This window comes from Diaphorina citri, unplaced genomic scaffold, assembly GCF_000475195.1.
Source record: "Diaphorina citri unplaced genomic scaffold, Diaci psyllid genome assembly version 1.1 scaffold489, whole genome shotgun sequence".
NCBI lineage: Eukaryota > Metazoa > Arthropoda > Insecta > Hemiptera > Psyllidae > Diaphorina > Diaphorina citri.
In genome coordinates this window covers 243695-264467 of record NW_007377924.1, presented here as the reverse complement: position 1 = coordinate 264467, position 20773 = coordinate 243695, and the positions used below count along the sequence as shown (strand labels likewise).

The 20773-nt window shown below is 37.3% G+C and overlaps 1 protein-coding gene and 1 long non-coding RNA gene across 2 annotated transcripts in view; both read right to left on the bottom strand.

Moving 5' to 3' along the window:
• LOC103509350 (hypoxia-inducible factor 1-alpha-like) overlaps positions 1-12837 on the bottom strand; it is a 19070-nt gene extending 6233 nt beyond the window's left edge. The window contains exons 1-4 of the mRNA XM_026823722.1: positions 12553-12837; positions 3754-3990; positions 3187-3292; positions 416-609 (exon numbers count right to left, since the gene is read on the bottom strand). Coding sequence (XP_026679523.1) covers positions 416-609; positions 3187-3292; positions 3754-3990; positions 12553-12632 — 617 coding nt within the window. The 5' untranslated portion in view covers positions 12633-12837. The remainder of the gene's footprint in view (positions 1-415; positions 610-3186; positions 3293-3753; positions 3991-12552) is intronic.
• Positions 4158-5680, bottom strand: LOC113467505. The gene is made up of 2 exons (XR_003391566.1): positions 5553-5680; positions 4158-4303 (listed from the first exon to the last, which is right to left on the bottom strand). It is a non-coding gene; the product is annotated as an uncharacterized LOC113467505 (long non-coding RNA).
• Positions 12838-20773: the final 7936 nt, after the last annotated feature.

The following is a 20773-nucleotide window of genomic DNA, read 5'->3' as shown; positions in this document are numbered from 1 at the left end:
AAAAAAAGATTAAACATGAGCCCCCTTCTCGCCCGATGACTTTTTCATCACCCAGTATTCATAACAATGCAATGATAAGAGCAGTGACACATGCTAATGCATTTATAATTGATTTTTTCAAACAGGGTGACTCTATCATACAATCAGCTATCGACAAAGGATATTTGTAATTCTAATTCCTAACCGTAGGAAATATAAATGGAGTGGTTTCTAAAATTTGAGAAGCCTTTTCAATATACAAAAAATAACTCTAGAAAGGATAGTACCATTTTGATACAATGTCAAAAAAAAATGTTGAACATCTAAAGAAATTTTCCTCATTGGACATTGGGTACGACGGGCCTTTGGGGGCGCCATACAGACCTTTTTCCTGACTGAGTTCTACAGTTATCTGAACCACTACTACCATACTTACGTTTCATCAGCATATGTGAACTTCATATCGAGTGAATGTTTAGTGAGGAAAGTCTGGCTCAGGGGTACGTCATAATTAGCGGGGTGTGGTATAGGCTCCCCAATGGCCACAAAGCAGTGGTTGGGCTCTGTCACAACGCGTCGTTTCTCCCCCACAGCGGTAGCGCTCCGTCTGACATTGGCCTTTGGCAAATACTGGAAAATAAAAACAAGGGTTTTGAGTTATTAGATGAATTTTCCATTGACTCATCATAATACGGATATTACGGATAGGGACCCTAAATTTCAAGAATCGACGTCCAATCGTGCATTGATGTTTTAAGCTCATGAACCAAATTTCATCAAAATCGGACCGGCCAACATGAGTTATAGCGGAACATTCAAATACAAAACTGTCGATTTGAAACATAGACCTCACTGTCGTTCTCTTGAATGGTTAGTCCGATTTAGGGTCTTTTTCTGAGTTTTTACAGTTCACGGGAAATCTATTATTTGTGCCCTGCATACTCTGCACAGGCACAGCGTAACGTGAAATGTCTTGCCTCAGGTGGGAAATCTCTCAGGCATTAACCTTACTCACAATTATTGATTTATTACTCTTGATTATACTCTGTAAACATGATAGTACCCTTCCCCTATCATGTTAATGGCTCTTTATTTTGTTTTGTAAGCCGTGCATTTTACAAATAAATACTTTCCACTCAAGTCTCTACCTATCAGATCATCCACTCAACAAGTCAGAAAATAGACTCTTGAGTGGATCATAACTCAAGAGTCTATTATGTGATCAATGCACTACCAGTAGTTAAGTTATCGCGAGATTCTAGATAGGTACTTGGAAAACAAAATGATCACACAATAAGCTAGGTTATCGGATAACAATATCAATCAATCATCTTGCCTCTCAATTGTGTAATCAATAATTCTCGTCATAGTACAGCAAGGTGACAGGATTAAAATTGCAATACTTTCAAGTAAAAAAAAGAACCTTTCAAATACATTGGAACAGAATTGGGGTCGATTCCATACCCTTTTTTCTACAGTATAAACTATAAAGTGTGCTTTTAATTAACTTCCAGAGAACACCGATGTTACCATTACTTTCAGTATCAAGAAAAGACCCTTAACAAGTAAAGCAAGTTGGGTCAGCATTTTGTTACTACTGAATTGACCATAATAAACTATAACCTTAAATCTGATGAACTGAATAGTAATTAAATTCACCCCAAGTGCCAAATCTAAGTGTTTAAGGACACACTTGAGAAGGCAGAGGTACATGGCTCTGGTTATAAATTTCACTTGGGTGTAAAATTCTGGCCTAACCTTGGGACCTTGGCATAGTTATAGTCGGGTGATTTAAGCCCTCTAGTAATGTTCTTGTAAGATGATAGCGTTCGCCAATATTATGTCTTGAACATCAGTAAGTTGTCTATTCCCATGGTTATTATTTATATCTCAATCTGGGGTGCAAGATGCAAGGTAGTGCGTCAGGCCAAGTTCATCAAACACCTGATGCAAGCTGTCTATTCCCATGATTATTATTTATATCTCAATCTGGGGTGCAAGATGCAAGGTAGTGCGTCAGGCCAAGTTCATCAAACACCTGATGCAAGGTTGGGGTGATTCCCGATATTCCCGAACAAGTCAAAAATTTGATCTTAAGGTGTGTCCGAAAGTCCGAACATAGTCGACAGGCCATCGATCAACGAGGTGAATCTATGTTTGTGGATGGTTCAGAGGCAGTGTGGATGGTTCAGTCGACATCGATCGACTGCCGTTCGTTTCATTTTTCTTCTACCATCTAATACTCTGAAATTTCTACCAACCACAGTAAGTAGAGCAGTTTGAGGTTGGTATTTTGAGTCCACATCAAGTCACATAGTTAAGCACCAGTGTATAAGTATCTAATAATCGGAGAACGACATTTCTGACATATGACAGTTTCATTTTTCTTCTACCATCTAATACTCTGAAATTTCTACCAACCACAGTAAGTAGAGCAGTTTGAGGTTGGTATTTTGAGTCCACGTCAAGTCACATAGTTAAGCACCAGTGTATAAGTATCTATTAATCGGAGAACGACATTTCTGACATATGACGAGCATTGGCGCTTACAACCCCAATAAAGTCGGGAATCAACCTCGTCATGAACAGAACATGCAGTTATGTATGTAGTTAAACTACTGTCGTAAATGTGTCTATTTCAATTGATCAGTTGCGCTTACTTGGGCTTGACTAAATAAACGAATTTATTGATGGAAAAGAGTCAACATGTTTCAACATCTCATGATGCCATCCTCAGGACTAAATTGAAAAATAACTTTATTCCTTATTCTAATATCATACGGTACATGAGTATTTTTTTCAGACTAAAATAGTCTTCTTTTTCTTTTTCCTCAAGAGGTTTGATAGAAGGAATTGTAACTGCTAAGGTCTTACCCTCCTGAAAGCGAAGAAAGAAGGGAAACAGGAGAGGAGAAAGCCAGGCGTTCCAAGAACGAACCATATTTGTTCAGGATGAAATACGCCCCGGGCGGGAATCGAACCCACGACCTAGCGGTTTTAAGGCAGACGCGCTATACCCCCAAGCTACATACTATAACAATCTCATTTCATTACATCGAGGTTGTACGATATTGTACTGTTCATTTTTATGAACGCCTTGGTCGCTAGCTACTGAATTGTCCTCACGAGGCTGAGTGCACCCCGAACGCCAAGCACAGAGCCGAAAAACCCTCAATCCCGCCGGGAGTCGAACCCGGGACCTAAAGCGTGCAGGGCTCGTGTGATATCCACTCGGCCACGGGGAGGATACCAGTTGGGTCCCAAACTTTTTTTTCTTCTACCAGTTGGCTCTCGGATTTGCGAGGGCCAGTGACTATTTGCTTCCCGATTTTGAGAGGGTGTAAGTACCAATTGGGCCCTAAACTTAGATTGGTGCCTAATTTATCTCCATGTCGCTATTCTGATTTTATCTCAATATTAACGCCACGCTAGAAGTACCTAATAGCCGTGAGAGTAAAAACTTCAATAGGTTACCTTCCACTATTCTATCTCAAGTGCGAGGAAGTAGTGTGACCCTTCATAACCTGTTCACCCAGATTCTAATAATTGGGCAGTATTGTGTCTCTTCTGGCACATCTGAAGAAGGTTATACCGTCACACCTACATACCACGGGATGGACATTGGACATGCTAACACACGGACATGAGACAAAGAGCCTTCAGAGCTGCGTACATTCACTCTGTGTGTTTTCCATGGACGTCCAACCCTGAGGTCTACAGTCTCATGCTCTCCCATTTTTGAAAGTTATGTATGTCCTTTCTCAAGAGTCTAACTATTTTACCGCTATGAATCCAACTGAGAGTGACGTCACAATATACTTACTCATGTCCAGTATATGTTTGGTCTTGAGGAAGGAGATGGCGAGTCTCATAATGGAAGCTTTGTCTAGTGACGTCACAGTGGTGGAAGGTAAAGGTAGAAGTGACGCCAGGTCGTGAAAGATTTCCGTCTCTTTGGAACGACGACATCGTGCGGCGTCACGCGACTTTTCTTTCCGTCGCTCGGAATTCCTGCAAATGAGAGAAAAAGATTTAGATTAGTCAACTAGCCAACGCCATGGGCTCTATCTTCAGTAGTTCAAATATTAAGCGGGGGGACTCCGAGACTCGTAATGAAAAGCTGCACGGGAAAAAAAAGCTATCCAGTATATGTTTGGTCTTGAGGAAGGAGATGGCGAGTCTCATAATGGAAGCTTTGTCTAGTGACGTCACAGTGGTGGAAGGTAAAGGCAGAAGTGACGCCAGGTCGTGAAAGATTTCCGTTTCTTTGGAACGGCGACATCGTGCGGCGTCACGCGACTTTTCTTTCCGTCGCTCGGAATTCCTGAAAATGAGAGAAAAAGATTTAGATTAGTCAACTAGCCAACGCCATGGCCTCTATTTTCAGTAGTTCAAATATTAAGAGGGGGGACTCCGAGACTCGTAATGAAAAGCTGCACGGGAAAAAAAAGCTAGCTATTCAGGCAATTATTGTTATCATTTAGACAATTATTTATGTATTAAGGCAATCATTTAATAAATTTATTAGCACCTCATTTTGCCCCAGAATCTATATTTTGATGTACAATTAAATTAATTTTCTCCCCGAAGGCATTTGGTAACAATGTCAAGTGTCAAGATTACAATTACATAATTTTATATTTAGACTGTGTCAAACAACACATTCAATATTTTCATTTCAATTTTGTGGAGATATGTATAGCCATCGGTGGTTTTTGGCTCCCAACATCATTGTTATTGTAAAGCTGGTTCTGATGTATTTTAAATAGAAAATCTCATATCAGTCCCTTAATATTGAAGGAGTGTGCTTTTAAAAAGAGAGGTATTGCATTGAAGTCTATATAAACCTGCTCTGATATGATCTACAGACACGGGTCCTTAGAAACTAATTCTTTGGATCAGAGTCAATGGTGTAACACTTTAAAATACAAAGAATTTTACATATTTATTTTGGATATTTATCAACATATAGTCCCTTAATATTGAAGGAGTGTGCTTTTAAAAAGAGAGGTATTGCATTGAAGTCTATATAAACCTGCTCTGATATGATCTACAGACCCAGGTCCTTAGAAACAAATGCTTTGGATCAGAGTCAATGGTGTAACACTTAAAAATACAAAGAATTTTACATATTTATTTTGGATATTTATCAACATACTCCTAATACTAGTTCTTGGTTCTCGCTAGGCCTTCTCAATAGGTTATAGTCTTTATCCTCATATGCATACGACAGGCATTCAGATTGTGATAAATTCATCGCTCTTGGTTCTCGCTAGGCCTTCTCAATAGGTTATAGTCTTTATCCTCATATGCATACGACAGGCATTCAGATTGTGATAAATTCATCGAGTCATCTAATATCATGAGTTCGAATACTAAATGAACTTAGAAACAGGTTTGATAGGATCTAGAGCGGCCGCGGCAAAAAAAAACCCCTCCCCCAACTGTGAAGAGTAAAAGCTATTGTGTTCTTCTTTTCGAGATGAATCTTCACAAAGTTACGTCAGAATCTATCAATATCTTTGAAATGAACTCACACAAAACCAGAACGATATACAATTGTTGAACATTACCTCGAGAGGTGTGTACAAACCGTCCATAGCCGGATCTACAAAGTACCTCTGAGAATGCTTGGAGACTATGTCCGGACAGTCTGCGAGAGTCCGGTCAAAACTCGGATGGAAAATTAAAAGTAAATCAGACAATCTAATCAATTCTAATCCGGAAAACTGTAGGGATGGTAAAAAGTACCTCTGAGAATGCTTGGAGACTATGTCCGGACAGTCTGCGAGAGTCCGGTCAAAACTCGGATGGAAAATTAAAAGTAAAACAGGACAATCTAATCAATTCTAATCCGGAAAACTGTAGGGATGAAGTTTAGGAGTTATAGGCGAAAAGGTGAAATAAGGTCAAACATTTCGAGTGTTTTGGTGTTTTTTAATGCAACATCCTTCCTTCACAGGAGAAAGCTTGAAATTCGGATTATAGCGCATCAACATGGAAACATCGAGAAAAAAATAAGGAATGTCACAAAAGCGGAAGTTAGTACTGTTTTATCAGACTAATGGCCGGTCGGGTTTACAAAGTGAGTTTAAACTCAGCTCTCGGGTTAACCAATCTAATTGGTTGATTTAATAAATAATTCACAAATTTCCTGATTGGCGGAAATTTCAGCCAATCAGTTTTCTCCATCCAAGAGTGTAACTTAAAGGGTTCGCTTTGTGGACCTTTCTAAATGAATTTTCTATGTCGCGGAACTAAAATTGAACCCCCAGCCCCATCAGTTAAAATGCTTACAAAACCAAATGCACTAGCTCATATTAATTTTGAGTTTTAAGTTTTAATACATTGATTTTATTACACACTGATTTCCACATTAAACCAAAAACAAACCATTAAAAAGAGCAATAATTATGGTAATAAAATTATTAGGTATTAAAAAAATGTCCACGTACAAAATAAACATGAAAATTGTTTTATGTTCTGTAGAAATAAACAAGGTTATGATTTGTATAGCAAGTTAGTTTTAACAAACATTGACCAAAAAATACGGAAATATTTAAATTTAATAAATCAAAAACTAATAATAATCACAAACATTTACCAAAAATAAACACAAGATTCGATATATGAATCGATAATGAAAATAATTCGGTACCGAACTCAAATCAAAACTGATAAAATGTTACATTGGATCATTAGGACATAAGTGCCATAGGCGGCCCTAAATGAAATAATATAAACACTGTCTCTTCCGTGCCATATGACCAAGATAGAGATTTCATGAACAAAGGAACAATGTGAGGAAAATGGACATGGATTCCTTGGTCCTTAGGGCAGGGATATGTAACTTCGATGAGTGTAGGGGCCGGCCGAATGAGAGTCGCCCTTCAGGAGCCGCAGTGAGAGAGGCGTAATTTGTAGCAAATGTGTCCAAGTTATACATAAGGTATTAATGTATTAAACGAGGAAAATTACAGGAAACTGCGGAGTCGCCGTCGCCAATTAAAAATTCGTCCCTAGAGACCTTACTAGAGCAACAGAGCTTAAACTAACCTAATGAAATAAAATGTTAGATATTTATCAAGGCTCTGGTTGAATAAAGCCATAGCTTTGATAATCGGGGACTTGTAATACCTGTAAGTTTCTTTTTTATTCGGGACATAAAGTTTTCTTGTAGGTGCGGGTGCGGGTCTAAACTTCCATCTAGGCCGCTGAAATCCTTCGAAAACGATAGGTTCATGACATGACCAACTACCAACTGAAGAGTTAGATACTCGTAAAATTTCTTTCACTGACATCGAATTTTTCCACTCAAGAAGTCTCTCTATTTCGGAATAGATTAGAGAGACCTATTAGAAATTCGGAGACACCAGCACATCGCATGCTGGGAGCTATGAGGAACTTGGTCCCTGGATCTACCTGGACATTTGAGGAAGCAGAAGAGACAAAGCTATTGTGTAACAACCTCATGTTATCACTGTATAGTTAACGTATTAGACGAGTTTAAGATGTTTCCAATATTATCAATATATGTATCAAACAAGATAGGTTATAGTCTTTATCCTCATATGCATACGACAGGCATTCAGATTGTGATAAATTCATCGCGTCATCTAATATCATGAGTTCGAATCCTAAATGAACTTAGAAACAGGTTTGATAGGATCTAGAGCGGCCGCGGTATGCAGTTGCTGCTAGATAAAGATATATCAAGGCATAAGATATATCAAGGTAGATGCTAGATGGTCCTCTGTATCAGTTCTATCATTTTAGAATACCTGCAAGGATTCTGAAAAATTTCCATCTACTATGTAGTCCTATCTAGGTGCTAGTTCTTTGTTAGCAATGAAACGTTGGTCTCGGAAACCCTGTGCCGTAGCATGCTAGTACGTCCTTCCCATAGTATTTTCCATCAGATGGGCGAGAAGGGACACACTATTTCCCTTTAGGTGTTGGGACGACACAACATATGTACACCATAAAATAAGTACACCCGTGGCAAAAAGGACTTCGCTTTACTCGCATCTCTAATGACAGGAACAGTATGGGAAATCTATTATTTGTGCCCTGCATACTCTGCACAGGCACAGCGTAACGTGAAATGTCTTGCCTCAGGTGGGAAATCTCTCAGGCATTAACCTTACTCACAATTATTGATTTATTACTCTTGATTATACTCTGTAAACATGATAGTACCCTTCCCCTATCATGTTAATGGCTCTTTATTTTGTTTTGTAAGCCGTGAATTTTACAAATAAACAAATACTTTCCACTCAAGTCTCTACCTATCAGATCATCCACTCAACAAGTCAGAAAATAGACTCTTGAGTGGATCATAACTCAAGAGTCTATTATGTGATCAATGCACTACGAGTAGTTATCGCGGGATTCTAGATACATAGGTACTTGGAAAACAAAATGATCACACAAGTTCCTTTTTTATAGGTAAATGTCATTTTGGCACACTTGTCTGGATGGAAATGAAGCCCTATAGAGTTTAGCCAAACGTGCAAGTTATTGTAATCAATAATTCTCGTCATAGTACAGCCAGGTGACATTCAGGATTAAAATTGCAATACTTTCAAGTAAAAAAAGAACCTTTCAAATACATTGGAACAGAATTGGGGTCGATTCCATTCCCCTTTTTCTACAGTATAAAGTGCACTTCAATAAGCTAGGTTATCGGATAACAATATCAATCAATCATCTTGCCTCTCAATTGTGTAATCAATAATTCTCGTCATAGTACAGCCAGGTGACAGTCAGGATTAAAATTGCAATACTTTCAAGTAAAAAAAGAACCTTTCAAATACATAGGAACAGAATTGGGGTCGATTCCATTCCCCTTTTTCTACAGTGTAAAGTGCGCTTTTAATTAACTTCCAGAGAATACCGATGTTACCATTACAAGAAAAGCGAGTTGGGTCACTTGGGTCAGCATTTTGTTACTACTGAATTGACCATAATAAACTATAACCTTAAATCTGATGAACTGAATAGTAATTAAATTCACCCCAAGTGCCAAATCTAAGTGTTTAAGGACACACTTGAGAAGGCAGAGGTACATGGCTCTGGTTATAAATTTCACTTGGGTGTAAAATTCTGGCCTAACCTTGGGACCTTGGCATAGTTATAGTCGGGTGATTTAAGCCCTCTAGTTATGTTCTTGTAAGATGATAGCGTTCGCCAATATTATGTCTTGAACATCAGTAAGTTGTCTATTCCTACCGACTAAACGGTTAGAGATATTGTAAAAGTTAATATAGAACATAAAAACAAGCATCATTCAATAGGATAAGGAAAGTCGTGTGATCTTCACACCAGATTTTTACTATTGTAATAATAAAGGAAGGACGGACTAAAAACTGTGTCTATTCCCATGATTATTATTTATATCTCAATCTGGGGTGCAAGATGCAAGGTAGTGCGTCAGGCCAAGTTCATCAAACACCTGATTGAATTTTCGACCTTTTACAGTTATTTTTTCGGAGTTTTGACCTCGGATTTTTCCCAACTTTTTACATAGGATTCGACCATTTATGTATAATTTTTACCCATTTGCAACTGCTCCATTGGATACTTACCGATGCCGTTCAAATCACAGTATGTTCACTCCCATCTTATCACCTACGAAACTATTTGACCGTTCATTGAACGTACTGTGAGTGGAGCACATAAATCACAGTATTTATTGAATAATTTATTAATTTGTCTCTTTTATTCAGTGAATTCAGTTCAGAATAAGTAAATATATACCTACTTCATGTTTTACCTAGAAATGCCTACAATTTATACATAGGTTGACAATTCGTCATGTGTATTTTAGAACGTACTGTGAGTGGAGCATGACCTGAGCGGATACTGAGAATCGCTCTTATAATACGACCAGTATAATGAAACAACAAATCGCTCTCATTATTCGACCACTATAATGAAACAGATGTCACCGGTCTACGCCTTTGCAAGGTCAGTGACACGCATTACTAAACACACGCATCTGTCAACAAGCACACGCGCTGTGCCCTCATTATTAAGATTCACTACAAAGATAACAATGTACCTCTAACATAATATTGTGAATAATACTGACTGATGTATTTATATGTATTTTTCTCTTCTCTGTAAACAAACAATCCATGAATCAGTGAAAATGTTGTGAGATACGGACGCAAAAAGAAGAGGTCCTGGTTCAATCCCCGCCAGAGTTGAAGTTTATTTGGCGATATGGTGGAATTTGTACTGAGTTTTCACAAAATTTCAACATGTGAATGCAATAAACAGTGAACCAGTGGTTCAATTAACTGAAAAATTCACTCAGAAAGAGGACCAGGCTTTCGCAACACGCGCTGTGCCCTCATTATTAAGATTCACTACAAAGATAACAATGTACCTCTAACATAATATAATAATACTGATGTATTTATGTATTTTTCTCCTTTCGCAAGCTCCGTAGAACCCAGAATCGGATGAGTAAATATCCTAAAAGTGTTAAACATGTTTAACAAATAAAAAAAAAATCGGACAAACAAAAAAATCGGACAGAGTTATTGCCAAACAACTTCTTAGAAAGGGGACCTACAAGGGCCAACCAAACCCAGAACATGTCTGAATTAGATTCTGATCTATCACACTTCAACAGTTTCATATCATATTGAATGACAACCTTGCGAATGCAAACACATTCATACAAACAGTAACTTCACCTCTGTGGACTTGTGTTGTCTCTAGGGTTGCCAACTTTTTTTTCGGCATATACGGTACAAACTAGCAAAATGGTGAAAAAATACGGATTTCCCGATTTTTACCCGGAACAAAGGCATTTCAGCAAGAGCGAGCTAGCTAGGCCTAGAGATCCAGATTTATGATTATGAGTCATGCTGCATGCACCTGTACGCTGTACGTTATACATTCGTACTAGTACGTCAAGGCATAAGATATATCAAGGTAGATGCTAGATGGTCCTCTGTATCAGTTCTATCATTTTAGAATACCTGCAAGGATTCTGTAAAATATTTTCATCTACTATGTAGTCCTAACAAGGCATAAGATATATCAAGGTAGATGCTAGATGGTCCTCTGTATCAGTTCTATCATTTTAGAATACCTGCAAGGATTCTGTAAAATTTTCATCTACTATGTAGTCCTAACTAGGAGGTGCTAGTTCTTTGTTAGCAATGAAACGTTGGTCTCGGAAACCCTGTGCCGTAGCATGCTAGTACGTCCTCCCATAGTATTTTCCATCAGATCGGCGAGAAGGGACATACTATTTCCCTTTAGGTGTTGGGACGACACAACATATGTACACCATAAAATAAGTACACCCGTGGCGAAAAGGACTTCGCTTTACTCGCATCTCTAAAGACAGGAACAGTATGGGAAATCTATTATTTGTGCCCTGCAAACTCTGCACAGGCACAGCGTAACGTGAAATGTCTTGCCTCAGGTGGGAAATCTCTCAGGCATTAACCTTACTCACAATAATTATTGATTTATTATTCTTGATTATACTCTGTAAACATGATAGTACCCTTCCCCTATCATGTTAATGGCTCTTTATTTTGTTTTGTAAGCCGTGCATTTTACAAATAAATACTTTCCACTCAAGTCTCTACCTATCAGATCATCCACTCAACAAGTCAGAAAATAGACTCTTGAGTGGATAACTCAAGAGTCTATTATGTGATCAATGCACTACCAGTAGTTAAGTTATCGCGAGATTCTAGATAGGTACTTGGAAAACAAAATGATCACACAATAAGCTAGGTTATCGGATAACAATATCAATCAATCATCTTGCCTCTCAATTGTGTAATCAATAATTCTCGTCATAGTACAGCAAGGTGACAGGATTAAAATTGCAATACTTTCAAGTAAAAAAAAGAACCTTTCAAATACATTGGAACAGAATTGGGGTCGATTCCATACCCTTTTTTCTACAGTATAAACTATAAAGTGTGCTTTTAATTAACTTCCAGAGAACACCGATGTTACCATTACTTTCAGTATCAAGAAAAGACCCTTAACAAGTAAAGCAAGTTGGGTCAGCATTTTGTTACTACTGAATTGACCATAATAAACTATAATATTACATCTGATGAACTGAATAGCATCCCGTAGTATGCCTCTCATCAGATGGGCGAGAAGAGACACAATACTTCCCATTTAGGTGCTGGGTCAACACGAGAACACCAGAACACCGTTGAAAAATTTGCAATCGAAAATCGAGTACAAATTTTTGTCGTTGGTGGGATTCGAACCCGGGACCTTCTGCATGGCAAGCAAGCACATTACCACTTCACTAACCGTGCCCCCAGTTCTATGCGGTCCGAAGTCGTAGCGGTAAAGACCTGCTTTATGCTCTATAGTCCAAGAGGCTCACAGTGAATGAAAAGATCAATGGTTAGGTGGAAGAGCTCCTTCAGGAGAACCTTGCCACTTACGTATACCAAATAAAACCAAGCACATAGTAAGGAAAAGGTAAATAGACTGAGGCGAAAGCCAGAAGGTGCCCCCTTTCAATCGCCCCCCCAGGGGTGGATGGAGGGACTAAGTATGGTTGGGAAAACTTACTTTTTCATGTATTTGTTGGCAGTGAACGCGTTGTTCCGAATGACACCAGGAATTACATTCTGTTCCAGATAAGTCCACATTGTGGTAATGTTTGTGAGGCAATCACCAGATTACAAAATCACAAATGTAATAGGCAAGAACATGGAAGTCATATGGTTAATCTCTAGAAAATTTGTTTTAGATTATATTGTTTTCAAATGTTGATATTGATTTCACACAAGTATTTAGAACGTTGTTCTTATATGCTCAATTCAATTCAAGGTTTGTATATGCTGATAATAATAAAATTATTTACCTATAAGAAATGTTTGAAATTACTTTTCAGGTGCTTATTCTTTATTGGTGGGGAGGTACAATTAAAATGTTTCTCATTCTCAAATCTCAATAGCAAGAAAGGAAAAGAAACCACTAGAATTCTCGACACATTAAATATGTAATTAATTAATGATAAGCCTGGAGCAATTGTAAATCATTCTGGTCGAAAATAAAAAGCATTTATTAGATACCTAAGATCTATTCAGGCAATGCAACACAAAATGACAAATAATCATAGAAATTTCCAAAGACGTTGTAGCCCCACTCAACACTCAGGTTGGGGGAGGATAATGTGTGGAGGCAAGTAGATTGTACCCGAATGAAGTGTGAAACCTCCTCAATCCTGTCACTAAGGAGAAAAGGAGGATAAAACCACTGTTGTAGGTAACACTAACACCCCAATCATTAAATGTAATGCGAAGAAAATTCAACATTCAAATCAAAATGAAGAACAATTAAATGGAGCAGTTGCAGTTGGGTAAAAATTATGAATAAAAGGTCGATTCCTACGTAAAAAGGTGTGAAAAATCCAAATCTGAAGTCAAAACTCCGAAAAAGTGACTTTAAAAGGTCGAAAATTCAATTTTTAATTGCCGTTCTAATTAAAAAGTTCAAAGAGTTGTGACGTCAGACTTAACGTCAAAATGCGCAGAAACGCTTACGCACAAACAAACGAAGCGGGAGTCATAAATTATGACGTCATCGCCTACGGGAGCATATGCCGTGACGTCAAACTTTACGATTTACCGGTATTATTTAAATCGATTTATCTCGGTATCTAGAAGTCGTAGAAGAAAAAGAAAAATTCCGTTGGTCCCCATTTTTCCTGCTCTATGACTTTGAAACATCACACAAGTAAGCGCAACTGATCTATTATAACATTGTAACATGTACTCGCCAATCTCCTATACTTACATACGGGTATATGTACAATTGTACACACAGTAGGGTTGCCAGATCATTTTCAGCCCAAAACGGGACAAGCGACTTAAAACGTTAAAAAACGGGATTTTGGATGAAAATACGGGACAAGCAGCTTTTTAACCCCCCCCCCGCCCTTTTTATTGTTTATTCAAACAGACATGTTTCACCATTGTTGGCATCATCAGTGTAAACTGTAAAACATTGCACATAAGAAAAAGAAAGCTAACAAAAAAAGGAACAAATTGACAAATTGTTTACACTGATGATGCCAGCAATGGTGAAACATGTCTGTTTGAATAAACAATAAAAAAAAACCCCTCCCCCAACTGTGAAGAGTAAAAGCTATTGTGTTCTTCTTTTCGAGATGAATCTTCACAAAGTTACGTCAGAATCTATCAATATCTTTGAAATGAACTCACACAAAACCAGAACGATATACAATTGTTGAACATTACCTCGAGAGGTGTGTACAAACCGTCCATAGCCGGATCTACAAAGTACCTCTGAGAATGCTTGGAGACTATGTCCGGACAGTCTGCGAGAGTCCGGTCAAAACTCGGATGGAAAATTAAAAGTAAAACAGGACAATCTAATCAATTCTAATCCGGAAAACTGTAGGGATGGAGTTTAGGAGTTATAGGCGAAAAGGTGAAATAAGGTCAAACATTTCGAGTGTTTTGGTGTTTTTTAATGCAACATCCTTCCTACACAGGAGAAAACTTGAAATTCGGATTATAGCGCATCAACATGGAAACATCGAGAAAAAAATAAGGAATACCTCAAAAGCGGTTAGTACTGTTTTATCAGACTAATGGCCGGCCGGGTCTACAAAGTGAGTTTAAACTCAGTTTAAGTTTAACTCTCGGGTTAACCAATCTAATTGGTTGATTAAATAAATAATTCACAAATTTCCTGATTGGTGGAAATTTCCGCCAATCAGTTTTCTCCATCCAAGAGTATAACTTAAAGGGTTCACTTTGTGGACCTTTCTAAATGACTTTTCCATGTCGCGGAACTAAAATTGAACCCCCAGCCCCATCAGTTAAAATGCTTACAAAACCAAATGCACTAGCTCATGTTAATTTTCAGTTTTAAGTTTTAATACATTGATTTTATTACACACTGATTTCCACATTCAACCAAAAACAAACCATTAAAAAGAGCAATAATTATGGTATAATAAAATTATTAGGTATTAAAAAAATGTCCACGTACAAAATAAACATGAAAATTGTTTTATGTTCTGCAGACATAAACAAGGTTATAATTTGTATAGCAAGGGAGTTTTAACAAACATTGACCAAAAAATACGGAAATATTTAAATTTAATAAATCAAAAACTAATAATAATCACAAACATTTACCAAAAATAAACACAAGATTCGATATATGAATCGATAATGAAAATAATTCGGTACCGAACTCAAATCAAAACTGATAAAATGTTACATTGGATCATTAGGACATAAGTGCCATAGGCGGCCCTAAATGAAATAATATAAACACTGTCTCTTCCGTGCCATATGACCAAGATAGAGATTTCATGAACAAAGGAACAATGTGAGGAAAATGGACATGGATTCCTTGGTCCTTAGGGCAGGGATTTGTAACTTCGATGAGTGTAGGGGCCGTCCGAACGAGAGTCGCCCTTCAGGAGCCGCAGTGAGAGAGGCGTAATTTATAGCAAATGTGTCCAAGTTATACATAAGGTATTAATGTATTAAACGAGGGAAATCACAGGAAACTGCGGAGTCGTCGTCGCCAATTAAAAATTCGTCCCTAGAGACCTTACTAGAGCAACAGAGCTTAAACTAACCTAATGAAATAAAATGTTAGATATTTATCAAGGCTCTGGTTGAATTAAGCCATAGCTTTGATAATCGGGGACTTAGACATGTAAGTTTCTTTTTTATTAAGGACATGAAGTTTTCTTGTAGGTGCGGGTCTAAACTTCCATCTAGGCGCTGAAATCCTTCTAAAACGATAGGTTCATGACCAAATTTTTTGTTGGGGGGGGGGGGGGGGAGGTACAATTAAAATGTTTCTCATTCTCAAATCTCAATAGCAAGAAAGTAAAAAAAAATCACTAGAATTCTCGACACATCAAATATGTAATTAATTGATGATAAGCCTGGAGTAATTGAAAATCATTCTGGTCGAAAATAAAAAACATTTATTTTATCTAGATACCTAGGTGATAATTTATAAGGCCAGTAGTTTTTTTCATCTATTCAGGCAATTATTGTTATCATTTAGACAATTATTTATGTATTAAGGCAATCATTTAATAAATTTATTAGCACCTCATTTTGCCCTAGTATCTCTATTTTGATGTACAATTAATTTTCTCCCCGAAGGCATTTTGGTAACAATGTCAAGTGTCAAGATTACAATTACATAATTTTATATGTAGACTGTGTCAAACAACACATTCAAGTCAAGTGTCAAGATTACAATTACATAATTTTATATTTAGACTGTGTCAAACAACACATTCAATATTTTCATTTCAATTTTGTGGAGATATGTATAGCCATCGGTGGTTTTTGGCTCCCAACATCATTGTTATTGTAAAGCTGGTTCTGATGTATTTTAAATAGAAAATCTCATATCTATCTCACTGGATAAGTAATGAAAACATTCGACACTTCACCAATAAGAAACGAAATCATCGATTTATTATTTAATGTAACAAAAATTAACTGTAGAAATCGACCTTAGTGCTCTATCCCTCAAGTTTATAGTTATGTAGAAAGGCACATACAAGCTCAGATGCATTCCAATCCGTCCAAAGATGGCTCAACATAAGAAGACCTGCATGTGACTACCTAATGACCTGCATATGACTACCTAATGTACATGAATATGAATACAGAATCATAAACAGTGTAGTGGGCGACTTCCCCATGAAGGAACAAGGACTTACATAACTGCTTCTACATCAAGGACATTATTGACGGTGAAAACAATATCAAAAGTAAATAAAAGCGCATCGAATCAAACTTACATAACTGCTTCTACATCAAGGACATTATTGACGGTGAAAACAATATCAAAAGTAAATAAAAGCGCATCGAATCAAAGGTATATACAAAGGAATTTGGTAGACGTCACTCAATTCATGAACCCAAAGTACACTGGACTCACTGGAGATAAGGGACTCCCAAAGTCCCAAATCCCAATGCCTATACAGTGGTCATTAAATTCAACAACAACAAAACCAAGCCTTACATTGATATGGGATGACGGAACCAAGCCTTACAAAATATGGGACAATACCTAGAAAATTAGAAACCTTTGTAAATATTCACCAAGCGAACGGGATTCGGAAACCTCTTTTGATTCTCTTGAAACATGGGACAACATACATAGAAAAACTTCGTTTACCGGAACAAAGGTGTGTTCCGGCAGAACATTTGATTTTTGACAAAAATACGGATTGTTCCGGGAAATAACGTACGGTTGGCAACCCTTGTCTCCCATGACGAGATCTGTGAAAAAAGGGGCCATTTTTATAGAGAAAAGAGAGCAGAAAATGGCCCTCCTTACATAAACCTCACCAAATTATTAATGAGTATGAGGAAAAAAAAATTACCAATCTAAATGCAACACAAAATGACAAATAATCATAGAAATTTCCAAAGACGTTGTAGCCCCACTCAACACTCAGGTTGGGGGAGGATAATGTGTGTGGAGGCAAGTAGATTGTACCCGAATGAAGTGTGAAACCCACACGGGAAAAGGCGAAGAAAAAGAAGAAGAAGAATTTCCCTAAGGTAATTAAAATAAATAAATATGTGAGTGAGGAAGGCAGCCCTTCAGCTGCCAGGCCTTTCCATCTGGCTGACACTTCAACTAGCTCTTCGGTTAACACCGATATGCCAGCTATACATGTATATTGTTCCAGCTACACATGCATATTGTTCCAGTTACACATGCATCACTGTTGTAGGTAACACTAACACCCCAATCATTAAATGTAATGCGAAGAAAATTCAACATTCAAATCAAAATGAAGAACAATTAAATTGTAACTTTGTGTTTAACCTAACCCTATCATATCACTGGTCACTGCTCAAATTGTGAAAGCTCATTCATGGAGCAATTTTTCATTGTTGTGGATTCTAAATGGTAATTATGTTTACAGTTATTTTTTCGGAGTTTTAACCTCAGATTTGGATTTTTCCCAACTTTTTACATAGAAATCGACCATTTATTTATAATTTTTAGCCATTTGCAACTGCTCCATTGGATACTTACAATAGTCCCCGTCTATAAAGACTCCAGACTCATTGGTGAACAGAAATGGCAAACTCATAATGACTAGTAAGTAAATATCAGTTTCAGCAAATAGAGGTTAATAATTTTGACCGCGTTGCAGATAATAATAAATTGTGCTCGCGATCAACAGAATCGTCAATTGACGAACAAAACCGCCTATCACACATTTTGCATTTGCACACTAAACCATTTTGCAATTTTTTTAGCAAATACACAGGATTCGGGTGTATAGCAAATTAGCAGCCCTTTTAGCATGTATCTGTAGTTAACTATATGAAGGAACTCTCTTCATTGGGATATAACTATAAGGGACTTACAGTGTCTAGGAACATTCAAAACCTCCTTGATAAAATATCTCAGGTTAAAAACAGAGTGAAGCGAAAAGTAGCATAGAGCTTTTTGCTCTGTTTTTTTTTTTTTTTTTTTTTTTTTTTTAGATGAGCAATGGTGAAACATGTCTGTTTGAATAAACAATAAAAAAAAACCCCTCCCCCAACTGTGAAGAGTAAAAGCTATTGTGTTCTTCTTTTCGAGATGAATCTTCACAAAGTTACGTCAGAATCTATCAATATCTTTGAAATGAACTCACACAAAACCAGAACGATATACAATTGTTGAACATTACCTCGAGAGGTGTGTACAAACCGTCCATAGCCGGATCTACAAAGTACCTCTGAGAATGCTTGGAGACTATGTCCGGACAGTCTGCGAGAGTCCGGTCAAAACTCGGATGGAAAATTAAAAGTAAAACAGGACAATCTAATCAATTCTAATCCGGAAAACTGTAGGGATGGAGTTTAGGAGTTATAGGCGAAAAGGTGAAATAAGGTCAAACATTTCGAGTGTTTTGGTGTTTTTTAATGCAACATCCTTCCTACACAGGAGAAAACTTGAAATTCGGATTATAGCGCATCAACATGGAAACATCGAGAAAAAAATAAGGAATACCTCAAAAGCGGTTAGTACTGTTTTATCAGACTAATGGCCGGCCGGGTCTACAAAGTGAGTTTAAACTCAGTTTAAGTTTAACTCTCGGGTTAACCAATCTAATTGGTTGATTAAATAAATAATTCACAAATTTCCTGATTGGTGGAAATTTCCGCCAATCAGTTTTCTCCATCCAAGAGTATAACTTAAAGGGTTCACTTTGTGGACCTTTCTAAATGACTTTTCCATGTCGCGGAACTAAAATTGAACCCCCAGCCCCATCAGTTAAAATGCTTACAAAACCAAATGCACTAGCTCATGTTAATTTTCAGTTTTAAGTTTTAATACATTGATTTTATTACACACTGATTTCCACATTCAACCAAAAACAAACCATTAAAAAGAGCAATAATTATGGTATAATAAAATTATTAGGTATTAAAAAAATGTCCACGTACAAAATAAACATGAAAATTGTTTTATGTTCTGCAGACATAAACAAGGTTATAATTTGTATAGCAAGGGAGTTTTAACAAACATTGACCAAAAAATACGGAAATATTTAAATTTAATAAATCAAAAACTAATAATAATCACAAACATTTACCAAAAATAAACACAAGATTCGATATATGAATCGATAATGAAAATAATTCGGTACCGAACTCAAATCAAAACTGATAAAATGTTACATTGGATCATTAGGACATAAGTGCCATAGGCGGCCCTAAATGAAATAATATAAACACTGTCTCTTCCGTGCCATATGACCAAGATAGAGATTTCATGAACAAAGGAACAATGTGAGGAAAATGGACATGGATTCCTTGGTCCTTAGGGCAGGGATTTGTAACTTCGATGAGTGTAGGGGCCGTCCGAACGAGAGTCGCCCTTCAGGAGCCGCAGTGAGAGAGGCGTAATTTATAGCAAATGTGTCCAAGTTATACATAAGGTATTAATGTATTAAACGAGGGAAATCACAGGAAACTGCGGAGTCGTCGTCGCCAATTAAAAATTCGTCCCTAGAGACCTTACTAGAGCAACAGAGCTTAAACTAACCTAATGAAATAAAATGTTAGATATTTATCAAGGCTCTGGTTGAATTAAGCCATAGCTTTGATAATCGGGGACTTAGACATGTAAGTTTCTTTTTTATTAAGGACATGAAGTTTTCTTGTAGGTGCGGGTCTAAACTTCCATCTAGGCGCTGAAATCCTTCTAAAACGATAGGTTCATGACCAAATACCAACTACCAACTGAAGAGTTAGATACTCGTAAAATTTCTTTCACTGACATCGAATTTTTCCACTCAAGAAGTCTCTCTATTTCGGAATAGATTAGACTATTAGAGAGACCTATTAGAAATTTGGAGACACCAGCACATCGCATGCTGGGAGCTATGAGGAACTTGGATCTACCTGGACATTTGAGGAAGCAGAAGAGACAAAGCTATTGTGTAACAACCTCATGTTATCACTGTATAGTTGACGTATTAGACGAGTTTAAGATGTTTCCAATATTATCAATTTATCAAACAAGCATCGAATCAAAGGTATACATTTGGTAGACGTCACTCAATTCATGAACCCAAAGTACACTGGACTCACTGGAGATAAGGGACTCCCAAAATCCCAAATCCCAATGCCTATACAGTGGTCATTAAATTCAACAACAACAAAACCAAACCTTACATTGATATGGGATGACGGAACCAAGCCTTACAAAATATGGGACAATACCTAGAAAATTAGAAACTTTTGTAAATATTCACCAA